Raw genomic sequence first — 18,229 nt, 5'->3', positions numbered from 1 at the left:
GCATCTTAAACGGCTTGTTGGATTAGAATGGAGTTGATGGGGGACTTTTTGTGGATTTAGACTATATATCAATGCATCTGCTAGCATAATTCTCTGACATTCACTTAATATTGCTTGAAACAGATCTCCTTATAACCTTCATCAAATATGAACTATGCGTTGAAGGCTTGAGACCAATTGGTTTTGGTTCGATGCATCCAAGGGATACTTTGAGGGCTCAATGTATCAGAATATCAAAGCGACTACAGCATTATATAGATCAGACATAACAATAAAATGGATTATCAAGGCATTGCAACGGAATCCATCATCCAGCTCATAGATCTACACCAAAACGATAAGCCTGACCGCCCCACCCGATAAAGCTGGATAAATCATACAAAACATCTTGAACTTCCTACATCCCACCATTGAAGCGCTTCCAAACATGGCCGACTCCCAAGGCACCGACAAGCTCGCCCCAGAGGCACTAATCACCAAATTCCAAGTGAGCAAGCTCCTCAAACAAGGTCCGACTCAACCACCCCACCTCCCCGCAACAATCAACAGACTAAAAGAACCACCCCTCCAGACCAAAATGGCCGACGAATCGCTCTCCTAGGCACAATCGACAACACCCAAGGCATCCTAATAGCCGAGCGCGCCGCATTCGCAACCGAATCCCTAGCTGTGCTCCAAGCGTTCCACGCCGCAATCTCCCGAATCAACAACCTAGGCGACAACGACATCTACCGCTGGTACCTTGCCTCCTCAAGCGGCAACACCAACGACCCAACACCGGCAGAAGCCGCCGCGAACCGCCATCAAGACCTCAAACTCAACCTCATCTGGCCATGCACAGCACAGCACATCAAGAAGTACTCGGACCAGCAGCTGCGCATGGTAACAGAGACGGCGGAGATATACCGCACGCACGTGCGGCCGTACATGCAAGCGAAGCGCGAGGAGGGACGTCTGAACTGGGTGTTTAATATCCTCGAAGGCAGGACTGAGCAGGAAGATGTGATTATGCGGGATGAGGGACACGGGCCTGAGGATGGGTTTTTGATGTTGCCTGATTTGAATTGGGATCGGAAGAGTATGGGGTCGTTGCATTTGTTGGCTTTGGTGCAGAGGAGGGATATTTGGAGTTTGAGGGATCTTAAGAAGGGTTTTGTGCCTTGGTTGAAGTATTTGAGGGATAGGGTGCTTGAGGCTACGGTTTCTATGTATCCTGGTTTGGAGGAGGACCAGATTAAGCTTTATGTTCATTGTGAGTTGCTGTTTGGGATTGAATTGCGCTGTATTGGGTTGTGTTGGGGGTTGTATTTTGGCTGACTTGAATCTCGCAGATCAACCGACTTACTACCATTTCCATATCCATGTTGTTAATGTTATGCTCGAAGCTGGTGCAACACAGGCAACGGGTAAGGCTTTTGGACTGGAGAACTTGATCTCGCAGCTTGAGACTATGTCTGGAGATGAGGATGCTAGTCTGGCTGATGTTGATTTGACATACTACCTGGGCGAGGCTAGTGAACTGTGGACGGAGATTTTTGAGCCGTTGAAGCAGGGAAAGCAGCCTAGTCGGTAGAGGGAGTTGTTTGAGGCCATGTCAGATACATATCGAACGAAAGTTCTAATGACTGAATGAATCAATGATAACCCATTCCATTTTTTACGACTGCGAAGTTGTACATCTCACCACGACTCTCCTCCTTACTAAAGAACATTACATTATACAACCACCCCTCCAAACCAAGCAATTCATGATAATAAGATATTACTATTCAATATATACATTTTTTTGGGTCATATCTACATTTACGTCAATTATACATGTTCCCTCACATGCCTCTCCGTCAAAGTCTGCGTAACCTCAAACGTGCGATGAATCCCCAACCCGATATCACCCTGCAACTGCAACCGAGGCGAAGGCCGATCAATAGTCAACCTCTCCTCGCTGCTACTCGGGCTCGGAGCAACATATGTATCCTCAGGATCTCTCTGGCTCTGGATAGTCGTGACAGTGACAGCAAGCTTATCCGGTCTCAACCGAGCCTGCCCGCTCTCATCCAGCGAGCCTAGAGGAAAAGATCGATTTTCACCTCCGCCCAACTGGCGCGAGGCAGACCGTGAGCGCCCGGCGGGAAACCCACTAGAGTGGTATGGGTCTGAGTGAGAGCCCGTCCACTTGCGGAGGAGGGGCCGGAGAGTTGCGAGACTACCGGCTGTGATGCCTAGGCCTGCTTCGATATTGGACCAGATGGCGATTTGGTATGTTGCGTCTAGAACGCGGGGATTTGGTTAGTTTGTTCGTGTCTTAGTCTATCTTTCCGGCAGGATAGGAACGTACAGAGGAAATCGGGGTCATAGAATGTTGCGACGAAGGGGACACGGACGATAACCGCCGATGAAGCACTATAGAATCCTCTTGTCAGTGGTCTGGAACTAGTATGGAAACCCGAGAGGAAAACATACATGCAAGCCATGCTTAAGATGCCCATGACGGCGATCTTGGTCTTGCGCTTCATGTGAAGTTTGTGGACGAGGAAGATGGGCAATATGCCGACGGTAAAATCGCACAGTGCGGCAAATGCACTGTATATGTAGGTCATGATCACGATGATCTTCATATCCATGCATGTGCCCACGATATTAGGGTCGTAGGCCAGCTTAGTCCAGAAGTATTCCAGTGGCCTGCACTGGAGGAGCATGAGGAACATGAAAACCAGGCCTGCAATGACGGTCAAGACCATGACGCAGTAGAGGAGCCAGATGTGGAGGGGTTTGATAGTGATGCGCATCAGGAAAATGCAGATGGAGATCTTGCAGCCAACCGAGGCGAAGCAGTAGGCGATCTCGCAGAGCCACCAATATTTCATTGCGGTGACGCGGTTGTGGACAGTGAGGTTTTCGAGCATATAGCCTGTGCCATAAATTGTGCCTCCAATCATGGTTCCGCAGAACATGGCATAGAATAGCTGTGATAGATTGGGTTTGTCAGATCTGTAGTATAACTCCACTGAAAAGTCCCGGAATTGTCTCGGATTGAAAGATTCGAGATTGGACATACCATTGCAATTACCATAGCCCCATCATCCCATCCAAATGCCTTTACGATCCAACCGCGCACGTAGATGCGTAGCATCACCGTGATAGCGGCGATGGGCAGGAAGACCGCGGCCACGGTTTGAACCGCCGTGCTTCTTACCTTTTCATCTGTCATGGCGGCAAACGCTTGTCATGTCGGAAGGATTTAAAATTGTGGGGGAGAAGGATTCTTAATAAAGACGAGCTCCTTGACAAGACCCACGAAAAATTAGAAAATACAGGGGCAAAGAGGAACTAGAACGTTTAGCTCATTTAGCTCATTTAGCCCATTTAGCCTTGGCCCGAAATGCCTTTTCGAGTCGGAAGAAAAACAACGCTAAGCCAACGTCGATATGATCGACGACACGGCTGGACTCATGACCTTGTCGGGTATAAATTGGGTCGACTAAGAGCCGCTAGATGTCAATCCCCATCGAGCTATACGAGGATAGGATTGTGATACTATTAACTACGGTGTAATATATGCGCATGGGATTAGAAACTGCCGAGCCTGCATGTGGGAGGTAGCGTGCGGAGTGCCGGACATTTCTTCACAAGGAATTCCGCTAGGGTTTCATAGTACTCGCTTGGCTGTTTCTCGGCAGAGGTTTACGAGAGCTACCGTCTCGTTGGGTCGATATGTTTTTGTAGCTTCGTTTAACTTGTCCCGTTCCCAGTTTCCTGTCAGCCCCGAAATTGACATGGGGCCCACGGGAAGTCATTGTGCCAATCCAATCGTTACGGGTGGACAATCTCCTCGGAGGGACCGCTTTTTTAAGGAGGCAGAGTGGCGATCTTCAGGCTGACGCTAACGGTGTGCACTAGTACTAGTGCCTTGGAAACAATGGCATTCTTTGGTTTCTCCTTACCCTATTTAGCGTGTTGCTTTGTCATAGTCCTTGTACGGAGTACACCGTAACTCCTCCGTAGCTGTCATTCGGGATCTTCCAAGGTTCGGTGTCTCGGTGACTGATCAACGTTCTCCTTTTTTTAAGGGATTAAGGATAATGGATAATGGCGATCTGAATGACAGCCCTAGGAGGTTTACTCCGTCGAATCCAAATCAATTTTAACTTGGGTTGCTATTAATATTCTCCTTTCAAAAGTGACACGTGCACAACGGCTTTCGTCTGGAATTTGTGGCCTTGTCTTTCAGGCTTCAAAGCTTTGCACGGAAACTACAACCCGATACAGATACGGGCATGATATTTGTGTTCATATATATTATTAGATCTAAAATATAATACTATATTTCATAACCTATCAAAGCTTCAAAGTAAAACAATTAAAAGAACTAGGTACATAGATTAAATTGCTTAATATCGAATGCCCCCTGCATAACACGTGGGACCCCGCAATCCTTCAATCCTTCCCCCTCCCAATCTCTACCTTATCCCAAAGACATACTATCATCACCATAGTAATCAAACCACACATAATGGCACACGTCGATGTCCCACAAACTCAAAAGGCCTTTGTGCCACTAGGTCCGACTTCAACCCCCCCCCCACCTCCAAACCCCAAACTAACTCTCAACCCAGAAAACAACCCGGAAGTAATGTCCCACCTAGTGCACCAACTAGGCCTGGCCCCAACCCTAGGCTTCACAGACGTATTCTCCATCGACGAGCCCGACCTCCTAGCCTTCGTCCCGCGCCCCTCCCAAGCCCTCCTCCTCGTCTTCCCCGTCTCCCAAACCTACGAAGCCTCCCGCGAAGCCGAAGACGCCTCCAAACAAAACTACACCGGCTCCGGGCCCTCCGAACCCGTAATGTGGTTCAAGCAGACCATCCGGAACGCATGCGGGCTGATCGGGCTGCTGCACGCGGTCTCGAACGGCGAGGCCCGGAAACATGTCGTCGCCGGCTCGGATTTGGATACGTTGCTCCGTGAAGCGGAGGGACTGGAGCCTGTGCCGCGCGCGGATCTGCTGTATGATAGTAAGGCGCTGGAGAGTGCGCATGCTGATGCGGCGAAATTGGGGGATACGGCTGCGCCGGAGGCGGAGGATAGTGTTGATTTGCACTTTGTTGCTTTTGTGAGGGGGGCCTGATGGGACGCTTTGGGAGTTAGATGGGAGGAGGAAGGGGCCGTTGGCTAGGGGGGGGTTTTGAAGGAGGGGGAGGATGCGCTTAGTGAGGCGGCGCTGGAGTTGGGGGTTAGGAGGTTTTTGAAGATGGAGGCGCAGGGCGGGAATCCGGACTTGAGGTTTAGTTTGGTTAGTTTGGGGCCTTTGTTTGATTAGAGTCCAAGGGGGATTGAGGATGAGATCGCTTTTTGAGAGAGCATTTCTGGATCTGGTATCTGGATAGATAGTATGTCTTTCTTGAGCTGTGCCTTGAAAGCAGTGGTTGTTATTAGGTACATTTAATGATATGTGTCTGTGTCTGCTTTGCTGAAAGAATAGTCGGGATATACCGAGATGTAATATGTGTAAAAAAATGCCCATCGAAATCGCACACGCTTCTTCAAACCGAAATGGTCAACCCAGTAGCCCAGTAGCCTACCCTCTTTGGTGCTCTGCGATATCAGCAGCAGAAGAAACCACAGAACTGGTGTTGGCAGTAACAGCCGTTTTCTCACCAGCCTCCTCGCCAGGAATCAACTGGTCATTTTGCGGGACAGAATTGCCCTGTTTACCGATTGTCAAGAACGGCACCAAAACCAGAGATACCCCCGAAGCCGCAGCCGCAAACCAATAAACCGAGAGGTAAGGCTGAATTGCAGGCGAGGAGGCCGTCATGCGAAGAGCGACCGAGCTTTGTACCGAAGTAGCAATGCCAAGTCCCAGGGTGCTGCACAGCTTGTTGACGGTGTTGAAGATGCCGCCGGCGATGGATTGCTGGGATGGCGGGAGGGTGGACATCACGTACATCTAGATGAAGTTAGTCAATACCCTCAAAGACAGAACATATTGCAGAAAGATAAGGAATAGAAAGGAGGTAGGGGTTGAGCGTACATTTGTGACGTTGAATTGAATGTCGGCACCAACGACGACAAGAACTAGCCCTGGGAAGATAAATGCCCAGTAACTGGCTTCCTGCTTCATGAAGCTCAGAATAAGGAACGAAGCTGTATACGCCAGTGCTCCGATGCCGGTTAGTACTTTGTTGCTTACGCGGTGCAGGACCAGACCGCAGACCACGTTGACCAGCACCCCGCTGACAACCATTGGGAGTAGCTGGACGGTGACTTCAAGAGCAGACAGATGCTTCAGGTCTTGAAGGTAGAGAGCGAGGTAGAAGCTGACGGCAGAGAAACCCATGAAGCCAAGGCAGCAAGTTCCAATAAGCTGAACCGTTAGTTTCGATCTATACTTTCATGAGAAATTGGGCACATACAAGGGAGAAGTTACGATCTCGCCAGACCCAAAGAGGCATCAGAGGGTGTGTAGCAACGGATTGCCAATACAGAAACACCACGAGAAGGGAAAAGCCCACGATAAACAAAGCAAGGACGTATCCCGTTTTCCAGCCATCTGGCGCATCTGCAGCGAGACTATAAAGTAGTCAGTGTGAAGCCCAAGGTAACCAATCTACCCACGCAGAAAAAAGAAACATACGAAAGCGAACTCGAAAAGAACGCAAAGCCAACAACAACCAACACCATCCCGAGAATATCAAACTGTTTCAAAGCCTGGACACTCAAAGGCGTCCTAGCAAACCCATCAGCCGGCACCGTCCACGCGGTCAAACCGGTAAAGATAGCATAGACAACAGCGAGAGCCCAAAAGGAAGCGCGCCAGTTATACAAATGCGCCGCAACACCGGAGATAATCATGCCGCCGACAAAACCAAGCGGGTTTCCCGCGCTGAAGCAGGCAAAGGCAAGGTTCTTGCGCTTTGAGGGTTTCTCGTAAGTTGCGCCGAGGGCGCCGACGGCCGGTGGGACGACGGCGGCGGCGAATAAACCTAAAATCCCCGAGAAGACGTCCATATAAATTGCATTTGTTGCGAATCCGGCGATGAGTAGCGAGATGGTGAAACCGGCCATGCCGATTATGAAGAGAATCTTGCGTCCGAACATGTCGGCTAGCTTCCCGAAAGTGAGCAGGAAGGCGCCGCTTGTGAGACTGTTCGGGTTGAGTGCATGGTTAGTGGGTTATGTTGTTTGATATATTGTTTCAAGGTTGTATGATGTATATGGGGATAGGAAGAGATCCAAATCATAAAAAGCCGGGAGAAACTCAAATACCCAATTGCAATTTAGTTGAAAATTGTGGAAACAGAAATAGATATACGTACGAAGCACCGGCATTGATCCATGTAATTTCAGCAGAATTCATATGCAAATCCTTGCCAATCGATGCGGTTACCCCCACGATACAGCCCTGGAAGAACGTCTGCTGGCCAATGGCCATTGTGGCCGTTAGGACGAAGAGAACTTCTTGGAATGTGCTGGTGAAGCATTTTGGACGCTCCGCACTGTCATTGACTGAACCATTTTCTTGATCTTTAGCCATTTCCAAAAGATCATACCGTGTAGAAAATTTTGTTGGGGAAATCTGGCTATTCGATGAGGCTGAATTCGGCGTGTTTAGGGGTCACACAGGTTGATCTAAGCGAGAGACTTTCCTAGGCTTTTGAAAGTATATGCAGTGTGAACAAAGCCATTTTATTATTGTAATTGAGTCACTCGACGTTTATAAGTCTGATAAGAACACAATTGCATTGTATTTTGTCAGCGCGGCAGGAGTTCCGCGCTGGTTGCAGATCGTGGGATTAAGCCGGTGTGGGCCCGTAGGGCCGCCTTGATATATATGTGTGCATTGCGAATCATATACAACCTGCACCAGATACAATGACCATATACATATAAGCGCTGGTCAAAAGATAACCCCCCCCTGTTGACAGCACTGGAAGTCATCAATGTATGAAATCAGGCGAACCAAAAACCCAACTTGCATAGTCATGCACATTCAACCATGTCTGTATCCCTCTCACTCCCAAGATCGACCCAGCACTCACGGGCATTGAACCGGAGGACCTCATTACCAGCAGCCCACCAGCCAGCCGTCAAGTTGCGCGCAAACACCTCGAGGGCAGAATACTCCTGGAGATGACCAGCCTCCGTGAAAAACACATTCTCAAGAATGGATTTCAGGTTCGGTTTACGAGAATGCAAGTCCGGAACCGCAGCGATGACACGTCTCGTGGTAATGGCCTCACTCATGCGCGTCAGGTCATCCATTTGAGGCAGGGATGAGGCATTGTCGGCGGTAGCGTTGACGTCGACATTAAGGCCACTCTTGCGGCCAATAACAAGGATCTCATACGGTTTCCGCCAAAGACCATCCAGTGCTGAGATCGGTTGTCCGTCCCACGTGGTCTTGACCCAGATCCATTCCTCGCAGGTGGCAAACCCTGCGTCGCTCAAGGCCTCGTATGCTGCTCGCCGGGCCTTTTCGGCATTCGTAATCCATATAGCAGCTATAGACTCTTCGCTCTGGATCGCGAGTCCGGTATGGGTTTCGGATGGACGTGGCCCCTGCTTTGCTTTGGGGTTGTGCGAATGTACACGGAGTATATCTCGTAAGCCTTCGGTAAGCACATCCATCTCGGAATAGTGATGTGTTTGGTAGTGTCTGCTGCGCCGCACGGATTTGTTTGGCCAGGGCGGGTCCATGAGGATGAGATTAAATTTCTGGTGATGGGGAATCCCGGGGATGGGATAGTTATTGGGTGTAGATGGACGGTCGGCTTCGGCTTGAAATAGAGGCAGAGTACATAGCACAAAGCTCGACTCAGGTGGGACCATATATTCACATGGAGAATTCGTTTCATCGCGGTGCCAGCTTCCAACCCTGATGATTGCGGGCTCTGATGATGGATTCTTGACAATGGCGAGTTCTGATAAAGCCTCGAAATCATTCGGCGAGGTAGTTGATAGAATTATTGGTGGTTCATTCTTAGTCGAATCATGATCATCTGGCGCAGACTCTAAACGCCTATAATCGCTTCCCCTCCGACGCTTCCGTGGATGCTGATTTGGCTCTGTGCTACCACGAGGTACACTAGGCACAGCTCGAGACTCGCACCATGGGCGATCAAGGGGATATCCAGCCTTGATAGTCTCGAGAGAATCCCTCACGAGTGGCAGTATCAGTTCCGAGTGGAACCGCCTCTCGGAGATAGGAATGGTGTCGAGGACCTTGGCGAGAGCAGCTGGCTTTTTGGGCTCGGTAGAGGGAAAAGGCTCTTTTATAGGTGAGCATGAAAGTAGGTTCCGTATCTTTCTATGTGTGCTCTTTTCTGTTCCTGAACTTGATTCTGGTGCTGGTTGTTGTGAGATTGACCTCCGTTCTTGCGCGAGCGCAATTGAATGCGGGATGTCTAGGAGGTATATATTTTTATCCTGGAAGAGAATTGCAGTCTCCTCTTGTATAGTACCGCCCATCCTCGGCCTTGCCTTTCCCTTGTTGGGTGATGGTGAAAATGAGCGATGGATGCCGACGGGTAGTTGTGGAGGTCCCAGGTCTCGGCCTCATATAAATTCAATATTGGAGGGATCTTAATAAAGCTCGTTCTCTTAAATTCGATATTCGATATATTCACATTCATTACGATATAGTCTCTTTTCACGTCTGCATCAATTCACTATGCTCCACTAGGCAGCCAACATCTCGATCTTAAAACAATAGACAGAAAAGAAAAGGGCCTATCGTAAGATCACAAGAGATACAAGGGTCATTCAAAAACGCTGAAGATACAAAACTGGGCCTCCGCCCAGAAGAGACACAAGACTTTTTCACCACCGGTTCCCTATGCATAGCCAGTTCCTCTCCCGGGTCCGATTCTCCCCTGCCGGCGGTCCAGCGTCCGATCAGGGCGAAGAGATAGGACAATGAAATCACAACACGTAGCTAGATAAACCCGCTTGGTCTCCATGAGAAACTTCAAAAAATGAGAAAATAGAGAAGAAAATAAGATGATCAAGAAAAATTTATACATGTAGATGTGAAGGCAGATCGATTAGAAATCATACGCGAAGACGGGATCAACGCTGGGCACAAGGCATGCACGTTAGTATTGCCGTGTTACATGGTTTAGGGCCGGTCCGAGAATGAACTCACCCGTCCACGTCGGCCTCCGCCCGGCTGCCCCTGCACAGGCTGTGCCTGGGGGTAGTACTGCGGAGGGTATTGATACATCTGGGCAGGGTTGACAGCGGGGCTGAACTGTTGGTAGTTGTTCTGGGCAAGCATCGGGCTGGGACTCATCTGGCCCGGTCCGGCGGGCAGCGTGGAAGCCTGCTGCGGCTGCAGGGATCGCAGGTTATCCACAGCAGGCGAACCAGCTGGGTAGCCGTAGTTGGCGCCCGCCATGCCGGGATAACCAGTGGGAACGCCACGAGCTTGTGCGGCGAGGAAGGCTTGGTATTGCAGCTGTTGCTGGCTCAGGGATTCCTGGCTGTATCCGCCTGCACCGGCAAGACCGTTCAGGTGGTTGCCGAGGCCGTTGGTCGAGTATGGATCAAGCGGCGGGGCGTTGGTCTGGTCGGCGGAGATAGGACGGTTGTCCGGGTTCTGTCCAAACGTGTTGGGAGCAAACTGGCCATTGTACTGTCTGTCCATGGACGGCTGGGCTGGATAACCAGTGCTTCCGTGGCGGGAGGATTGGCGGTGTTGGGATTTCTCCGGGGTGGAGTGCTCACGCCCGTGGTGATGCTCCCGACCGCTACCTCGTGAGGAGAGGCCCACTTCATCCATCAGACGTTTATAGCCTTGGCTTGGGGAAGCTTTCAGCTTCGTGAGAACCTTGGACACATTCTTCACGACTTCAGTGCGCATAGACTCGTCAAAGAACGGGGTGGTCAAGACCTTGAAGATCAGAGTCGCGCCAGATGTCTGATCGCTTAGAATCTTCTCCAGGACTTCATCGCCGGGGCTGAAGAAGAGTGCCTTTAGAACAATGTCTCGAGCATCCGGCTCGTTGCGCTGGTTGATCACCTTGAGAACAGTGAGATAGGCAACCTTGTGGGTACAAAGGTGAACAAGGTGAGGCACGAGTCTCGGGGCCAGCACTGTTCGGCGGCGAGGAATGTGCACGTATCAAGGAACCAAGTGAGCAAAAGAGCTCCATTGGCATTAGTAGCCAACTGCACACTGTGGAGAGCGATAGCGGATGCGAGCATCCGCTGCTGATCCTTGGTGGCATGGTGGCTTTCGAGACAAGCCCGCATCGCTCGGGCGCCGAAACGTCCCTGGGCGATTTCCCACATTCGGCTGAGCATAGACTCAAAGATAAAGCTGTTGAACGGGCTGCCGAATCGCAGACAGCATTGCAAGACATAGTTTCCATACTGATCCAAGAAAAGAGGGACAGTATAAGGGCGAAGAGCATCAACAATCAACTTCATCTGTGCAGGAGTCTTTGCAACATCAATGATCTTCTGCGCAGCCCAAGTTCCATTCTTGTGAACACCAATTTCGGAGAGATGGGGTGCAATGTGAGTCAACATCTGCTCCTTGGTGGATTCAGAGCAGAATTCAAACAGTTTCTGAACCACGGTATTGCCCAAATAATCGGACGCTAGCTCTGCGATCTCAGGGAGCATTGCCTCGGCAGTCTCCTCAATTTCTTGGATCGAGCATGCACCATTGTCAATGCGCTTCCGGATGTCTCGGAGACGAGGGGCGTCGAACATCCGGGACTGACTCGTTTCCTGGACCGAGGGGATCTCATCCTCGAAAGCTTTGAATGCGACGGAAGCCTGGATGCTTGCCGTGATGTTCTTCAAGTCATCCTCGCTTGCGCCGAATTCTTGCACGATTTGCACCATCTCAGGCAACAGATCAGCCAGAGCGGGAATCTGAGGGATAACGTTAACGCTATCCGCTCGATCCGCCCCATCTGCCGCTGCAAGGTTTGATCTGAAGTTTTGTTCAGGAGTAGGAGATGACTGGATGCCATTTGCACCAGGCGTACCAGTGGCCGATGCACCAGGAACCTTGGCATAACCAATTCTAACGGGGCCTGCGCCTGGGAAAATCTCCTTGCCGTTGAGCAGCGACTTGGCTTGCACAGCGCTATCAAGGCGATCGAAGTTGACAAATCCGCAGTTCTTGTGAGTTAGAACACGGGTCGACTCGATCTTTCCATACATGCCAAAGATGGCCTCCAGGGATGTGACCGTAGTGGATACGGGGATGCTACCAATCCAAAGTGCCCGGGTAGGTCCATCCTGGTTGTTCTCATCCGCCATCTCACCGGCCGGTCGGCCACTCATGGCGGGAATACCGTTACCGCCAAGATGCATTAGCTGAACTGCCTCGGACAATTCGTCATATTCGCCATTCTCGGCGATCTGCAGGTCAGAAGCACTGAAGCTGTTGTCGAGGCGGGAAGGTGTGGCAAGGTAGTTGCGGATCGATGATCGCTGGGGAGGTGCCTCCAAAATTCCAGCAGTTCGCGCCCGGGGTCTGCTAACAGAGGCATGGCTAGCAAAAGCCTGAACAGCGAGGTTATGCTGGTGAATCTGGGCCTGTGTGGCGGCAAGTTGCGCGGCAGTTGCAGCGGCAGTCGGCGTCATAGTGCCCGAGGGAAGTTGGGAGTAACGGTTTTCATATTCAAGATCCTCATCATCCGCGTATTTCTCCTTAGCATTGACAGAGTATGATCGGAATCGGTTATTGTTCTTCATCATCGCCAACTCAGCCAGGAGTGGTGGCAGCGCAGAAGCTTGCTGTTGCTGCTGCTGCTGTTGCATCAAAGCTTCCATCGAGGGACGTGCAAGAGAGGACATTCCCTGTTGAGGGGTCTCGGCAAGCCCCAGGTAATCCAAGGTCTTCACATCGGTATCCGCGAGTCCATCCCTCGAGAAAGAAGAGTGGCTGGGCGAAGTCGGTCCTTCCGAAGATCGTATGCTTGTTAAAGTTGTAGCTCGCTCACGACCCGTCGACCAGTTGGTTGAAAACAGTGACGGGCCGAAGGGGCCGCCACCTCCCAAAAAGTTGCTTCGCTGCGGCATCGAGCCAGCTCGAAGGCGGGATAGCGATGCCGGGTTGGGCACACCCGTTGAACTCGCGACCTTGGAACTTGTATCTATCCCGGAAACACCTGGGGGTCTAAAAGGACTCGTTGAGGGCGTTGGTCGTGAGGTCTGCGACAGGTAAGGCTGTTGAAGATCCATCTCATTCAGCGTGCCCATTGGAGGGAAACGAGATGGAACCGTTCCAGCGCGAGCTCGGCGGCCAGGGCTGTCCATGGAGCCATTCGTGGTAGGAATCAAATCGGGAAAGCTATCTTGACTCGGCGATTCGGGAATATTCTCGCGAAGCGGGGTTGAATGGCCGCTAGTAGGAGGTCCCCAAATACTAGGAGAAATGCCTTCTTGCGCTTGAATTTCACGGGCTCTGCGAGAAGAGTCCAAGTGTCAGCCGATTGTCGCAGTTCTGTGTCCCACGGGAAGCAAACCTACCTCTTCGAGTACAGACGCGATGTCAGATCGTGAGAAGGGGAGCCAGCCCCTGGCCTCGAACTGCCAATAGACCCCGGAGAAGGTCCAAACGGCATTCTTGGGTTCCCAGACCCGGCCAGATCGCTGGGAGAGCTGCGCCCCGTCGAGGTACCGGACATGGGTTGGGTGGTTGGGATGTAATTGAAATTCATCTGACCGTCAGGCCGCGAAACCGGCAACATTATGGATTATCTCTTTATGCCTTCAGCAAGGCAGTGCCCGAATCTCTTCCACAAAGTATGACCTCCGCGCAAATAGCAAAATAGAGCAAGGTCGGAAATCAAATGTAGCTTCGTTCAAAATTGTGGGACAGATATCATGGAATAAGGATAGAGCGAAGGATCGAGGACACACTAGAAATAGAAGTCGAAATTAGTTGGTGTTCGAAATATGTGTTGTTATTGGGAGGGTCGCAAAGTGGGAGGGGTCGCCAAAGCAATTCCACAAAGTCGAGATTAATCGTGGGGATATTTCATACCGAGACCGATCCCTTCCAAGCATAAACACCACTATGCAGTGTCGAGTGTCTTTGATGATAATCTTACGGTTTGTTCCGGTTGTATGACAATCTGCGGGTGTCCCAAAGCAATCGAGTTGAGGTAAAGGGAAAAAAGAAAAAAGAACAAAAAAAAAGAGACAAGTCCTTTTCTATCGTCAAAGGCTCAAAAACACGAATTCACAAGGATGGTCTGGCACGAAGTGCGTCAAGTGAGAAATAAAAGATGGAAAGGATGATCCGGTTCCAAAGGGATCGAGGTGGCTGGAAGTGAGTGTTGCGCTCCGAGAGTCTTCAACACTAAAGTCGAATTCACCCTAAGAATGCAAGAAAGCAAAAGAAGAAGAAAAAGAGAAGTGAGGAAGAAGTCAAAGGGAGGATGAAGAAGCGGAGAGGAAAAGAAGGAGAAGAGATGTTGGGGGAGCTGGCCGGATGCCCGAGGAAGATGGCTGTGGTTGGTGGAGGGCCCTCCTTCAGCTTCACCCACAATTCGATTTGTTGATTCAGATGAATTTTTGGTTTGAAATATGAGATATAAGGGATATAATTGAATGATTGAACTTAATTGGTTTAGTTTATTCTATGACTATATGGTTGGCTTCATTTTTTATCGAGTTATGGGGATGTTCAAGGTGCATAAGTAGGTACACATATGTATGTAGACATCTATAAAGCACAATACTTCCCTGCACGTACATTCAAACATCCAAACATAACAGAAACAAATATCGGAAATCGGCGGTTCCTCCAGGTGTTTGGCAATAGCACAGCCCCATCGATGTCATTGTTTTCCACTCCATTCTGGTTCGGACATGGTGAAGTATCAACAAATCTACATATGTAAAGAGGTATACGTTTAGTACAAGTACAAGGCTTTTATAACCCCAGCATTCCCTCCCAAAGGAAAAAAAAGTCCAATTCAAGGTTTTCTCTCGGAAGAAAAGCGCTGGCATGAGCACAAAAAGAGAGACAAAGAGTGGAAACGAAAAAAAAGCCCCGCATTCCAGTGCGTCATGCCTTGACGCTTGAATCCTTAACAGATATGGTTGAAGACTCATCATGAATGCGAAGATATCCCGCGTAGTGGGATATGATGCAACCAGTCATGTAAGGAGAATGAAGGTTTTGTAATCCCAAAAGACTGTCCACGGGTGTTTTGAGTGCAAGGGATATGGGTCAGGTACGTGTCCTTGTCCTTGTTCCCAGAGGCGTCAGCCCTGGGGCCCTGGGGTTGGTCATGGTGGCTGTGTTAAGAGACGTTAGTACCTAGGTAGACTAGGCTTTATCTGTCAACTAGCTTGAAGAACCACAGGCTGCTTTCTGGATCTTCAAGGTGTTCGTGTTCGCCAAGCATCCAGAAGCATTATGGTAGAAGAACCGTGTTCGGCATGGTGGTGCATAATAAGGTCATCACTTCTAGGGTAATAGTCGAGTAGTATCAGTCACTACACAATCGAGGTATGACCAAGTAACAATCAGAGAAACCTTGTGTCGTTGCTTCAAGGTCGATGTAAACACGTTAGTTAAGACTATTGGTCAGACCGTTTTATCGCCTGAGGCATCAACTTTTCTTTCGCGCCACTCCGGAGTACCTGTTCAAGCCATCCTTGCCAACTTGCCAGCAACAGTATCTTTTCCATCACTTCAACAACTTATGTTTAATTGTGTGGAATCTACATTCTATATGCTATCATTTCCCCCCTAATTTCCGCTGATCATTGAAACGCGATTCAAGTTTAGTTTGTCGCGTGCGCGTCCCCTTCTCGCGTCCGATGCTTAATCGCCCATTCTAAGGCACCCGCCACCCCAGTAAAACCATGGCCGACATGATGGAAGAGGACCCGTCATCTGGGCTTCAATCAGAGGAAGAGGAGATGCCCGTGGAGACTTTGGTCAGAGGGCGCGCAAAACGAAGTACCGCCGGGCAGCACATGTCTGCCCTCCTTGAAGCCGCCGCCGATGATGACTTGGCGCTTCTCTTTGAGGAAGTCGAAGACGATAACGAGTTTGCGGATGAGGTAGACCCTGACGCAGAGGATGAGTTGCTGGAATCGTCGGACGAGGATGAAGACCAAGGACCGAACGCGCAGAACGACTATGAGGGCGAACAGAAACTACAAAAAGAGGAGCGGAAGAAGCGCAGAGCCCAGAATGACCTCCGGTTCCAGACCTTGCGCAAACGAGTCAAGATCGATCCGACCGCCCCATCCGCCATGCCCGCCGCTCCTCGTCCGAAGAAGAAGTCAGAGCGCATCTCCTGGATTCCCACGGTGGAGGATGGGCCTACTCGGCAATCATCGCGTCGGCAGACCATGGTCAACAAGGAGCTTACGCATGCTCGTCTCAAGGATAGCCAGGAGAAACGAGTCCGCATTATTGCTACAATGAAGGAGGCAGAGAAGCGGAAGGCCCATTTGAAACCGAAGGAGATGACCCAGGAAGATCATCTTGCGGAGGCTGCAAGAGTGGAACGTCTTAATAGCAAAAGCTTGAACCGCTGGGAGCTGTCGGAAAAAAGGAAAGCGGACGAAAGACGAGCGAGGATTGAAGCACTACAAAATCGCCGTCTTGATGGTCCGGTGATTTCCTACTGGAGTGGTGTGGCTACGTGGACAAACGGGCGTCTCACTCGAGTGGGCAAAATCGACATCAAACCAAAGGCAGATAAAGAAGAATCGAGGAAGAAAAAGAAAGAGAAGGAAGATAAAGAGAAGGCCGCAGCAGAGTCAAAGGCCTTGAGTTCTGCAACCATCGCTGGACCCGCCCCTCCCTCTACCACAGGCACATCACAACCTCCGTCAGACGTCCATGCAGCCGCTGGTCCAGCAAATCCTGCTCTACTTGCTCCCGCCTCCACCTTAGACCAAAAGACGCCTGAAAACAAGTCACCCGAAAATGCTGCAGCATCGACTGCAGAGAATACAGACACCCCCGCAGAGTCTTCTGGGGCGAACGCCAGCCAACCAGATGCAAACTCTTCGGAGAAGACAATCACCACGCCTCCTGCCGATCAAGGCAAGGAGAATGTTATGGAAAGGAAAGCTGCAGAGCTTGGCGCAAATACACCAATACCACCCTCTGAGCAGGATCAATCTATCATCGCTGAGAGACAGTCGTCGGAGTCGTCCAAACATTCGGAGAGAAAAATGTTTGCTGTGGAAATCCCAGCATCCAGTCGTGCATCAGATTCTGCGGGCAATGGCTCTCCTCAAAAATTGCCTGAGCCGTCCTCCACCAAGAACGACGATGCTATGGATATCGATCAACCTCCAGCGGCTGCAGCGGCTGCAGATTCTGCCAAGGTTAACCAAGAAATTCCAGAATCAACGGACCAGGCAAGCTTGGCCACTCCGCACGTTGCTGATGCCCAACCCACTTCGGTAGAGACTCCTGTATCACATGCTGCCGGGACGACTGTACGAGAACTAGCGCCACTGGACGAGCCTCGGCCAGTTGAATCGGCCACGGCTATCAGCCCTGGAATTGCACTGGCCCCTCAAGCCTCGCCGGCGACTGCAGCACCTAGTCAAGCCACGGTGCCCGAAAATGCCCCAGTTCCGAGTCTAAACCAACCATCCACATTACCGACCGAATCACGATTATCAAATGGCATGGTGAAGGAACCAGCGCAACCAGAGATTCCAGAACCACCTCCAGTGATTGAGCATACCGGGCGCTGTCTTACGATTTTGGAGAACTTTGATTATGCGACCGCCAACCAACGCAAATACAGCATGTACTTCAACGCCAAGAAGCCTGCTCGTTTGACAAGTACGTATCATCTCGATTTGTTAAGAATGTGTAAGGCTAACCTCGCATAATAGAAATCTCGTCATCGCTTTGCGTCATCACCTCATTGCCTTCGCGTTACCGCGATCCAGAGACTGCGCTCCCTTACGCCAATTCATACGCATATGGGCAAATCCGCCGTCTGCTATCGAAAGGGTATATTTGGAGCTCGATGCTTGGATGCTTTGTCGGACCGGCCGAGGCTGCCCGTGGCGTGCCCGAGCGATTTACAGGCAAGCCAGGTCCAGGCACAGTAAAATTGCTGGCCGACAAGGATGAGGGCCCGGCCGATTCGATTACAGGGAAGAGGGTCGACAGAATGGCTCTGAACGGCGAGGTTCCTTCGACACCCACCCCGGCCGCGACTCGAGCAGCGCCTCCAGAGCCAATGGAGATTGACAAAGCTTGAGCGAT

At 50.6% G+C, this 18,229-nt stretch overlaps 7 protein-coding genes across 7 annotated transcripts; 3 read left to right on the top strand and 4 right to left on the bottom strand.

Annotated features, from left to right (window-relative positions):
* Positions 1-427: 427 nt before the first annotated feature.
* Positions 428-1,573, top strand: N7519_003992 (putative mRNA decapping hydrolase; the record flags this gene model as incomplete). The annotated part of the gene is made up of 3 exons (XM_057290768.1): positions 428-509; positions 572-1,252; positions 1,332-1,573. 3 exons carry the CDS (start codon positions 428-430, stop codon positions 1,571-1,573), a joined length of 1,005 nt encoding a protein of 334 aa, XP_057151970.1.
* Positions 1,574-1,812: 239 nt separating this feature from the next.
* N7519_003991 (putative integral membrane protein) lies at positions 1,813-3,208 on the bottom strand (the record flags this gene model as incomplete). Its single annotated transcript, XM_057290767.1, has 4 exons — positions 1,813-2,267; positions 2,336-2,400; positions 2,461-2,963; positions 3,056-3,208. 4 exons carry the CDS (start codon positions 3,206-3,208, stop codon positions 1,813-1,815), a joined length of 1,176 nt encoding a protein of 391 aa, XP_057151969.1.
* Positions 3,209-4,510: 1,302 nt separating this feature from the next.
* On the top strand, positions 4,511-5,125 carry N7519_003990 (ubiquitin carboxyl-terminal hydrolase; the record flags this gene model as incomplete). Its single annotated transcript, XM_057290766.1, has 1 exon — positions 4,511-5,125. One exon carries the CDS (start codon positions 4,511-4,513, stop codon positions 5,123-5,125), a length of 615 nt encoding a protein of 204 aa, XP_057151968.1.
* A 450-nt stretch (positions 5,126-5,575) lies between these two features.
* Positions 5,576-7,432, bottom strand: N7519_003989 (uncharacterized protein; the record flags this gene model as incomplete). Its single annotated transcript, XM_057290765.1, has 5 exons — positions 5,576-5,947; positions 6,032-6,364; positions 6,414-6,570; positions 6,635-7,144; positions 7,317-7,432. The coding sequence occupies 5 exons, from the start codon at positions 7,430-7,432 to the stop codon at positions 5,576-5,578; spliced, it is 1,488 nt and encodes a 495-aa protein (XP_057151967.1).
* Positions 7,433-7,980: 548 nt separating this feature from the next.
* Positions 7,981-9,468, bottom strand: N7519_003988 (MT-A70 family; the record flags this gene model as incomplete). Its single annotated transcript, XM_057290764.1, has 1 exon — positions 7,981-9,468. The coding sequence occupies one exon, from the start codon at positions 9,466-9,468 to the stop codon at positions 7,981-7,983; it is 1,488 nt and encodes a 495-aa protein (XP_057151966.1).
* A 649-nt stretch (positions 9,469-10,117) lies between these two features.
* Positions 10,118-13,712, bottom strand: N7519_003987 (putative RNA binding protein Jsn1; the record flags this gene model as incomplete). The annotated part of the gene is given in 3 exon segments (XM_057290763.1): positions 10,118-11,044; positions 11,056-13,426; positions 13,492-13,712. 3 exon segments carry the CDS (start codon positions 13,710-13,712, stop codon positions 10,118-10,120), a joined length of 3,519 nt encoding a protein of 1,172 aa, XP_057151965.1.
* Positions 13,713-15,843: 2,131 nt separating this feature from the next.
* N7519_003986 (putative signal transducer) lies at positions 15,844-18,224 on the top strand (the record flags this gene model as incomplete). The annotated part of the gene is made up of 2 exons (XM_057290762.1): positions 15,844-17,797; positions 17,851-18,224. The coding sequence occupies 2 exons, from the start codon at positions 15,844-15,846 to the stop codon at positions 18,222-18,224; spliced, it is 2,328 nt and encodes a 775-aa protein (XP_057151964.1).
* Positions 18,225-18,229: the final 5 nt, after the last annotated feature.

This window comes from Penicillium mononematosum (genome assembly GCF_028829835.1).
Source record: "Penicillium mononematosum strain IBT 11891 chromosome Unknown utg000002l:1.0-8112719.0:1.0-8118358.0, whole genome shotgun sequence".
In the NCBI taxonomy this organism is placed as follows: domain Eukaryota; kingdom Fungi; phylum Ascomycota; class Eurotiomycetes; order Eurotiales; family Aspergillaceae; genus Penicillium; species Penicillium mononematosum.
This window is presented reverse-complemented; position numbering and strand designations above follow the sequence as displayed.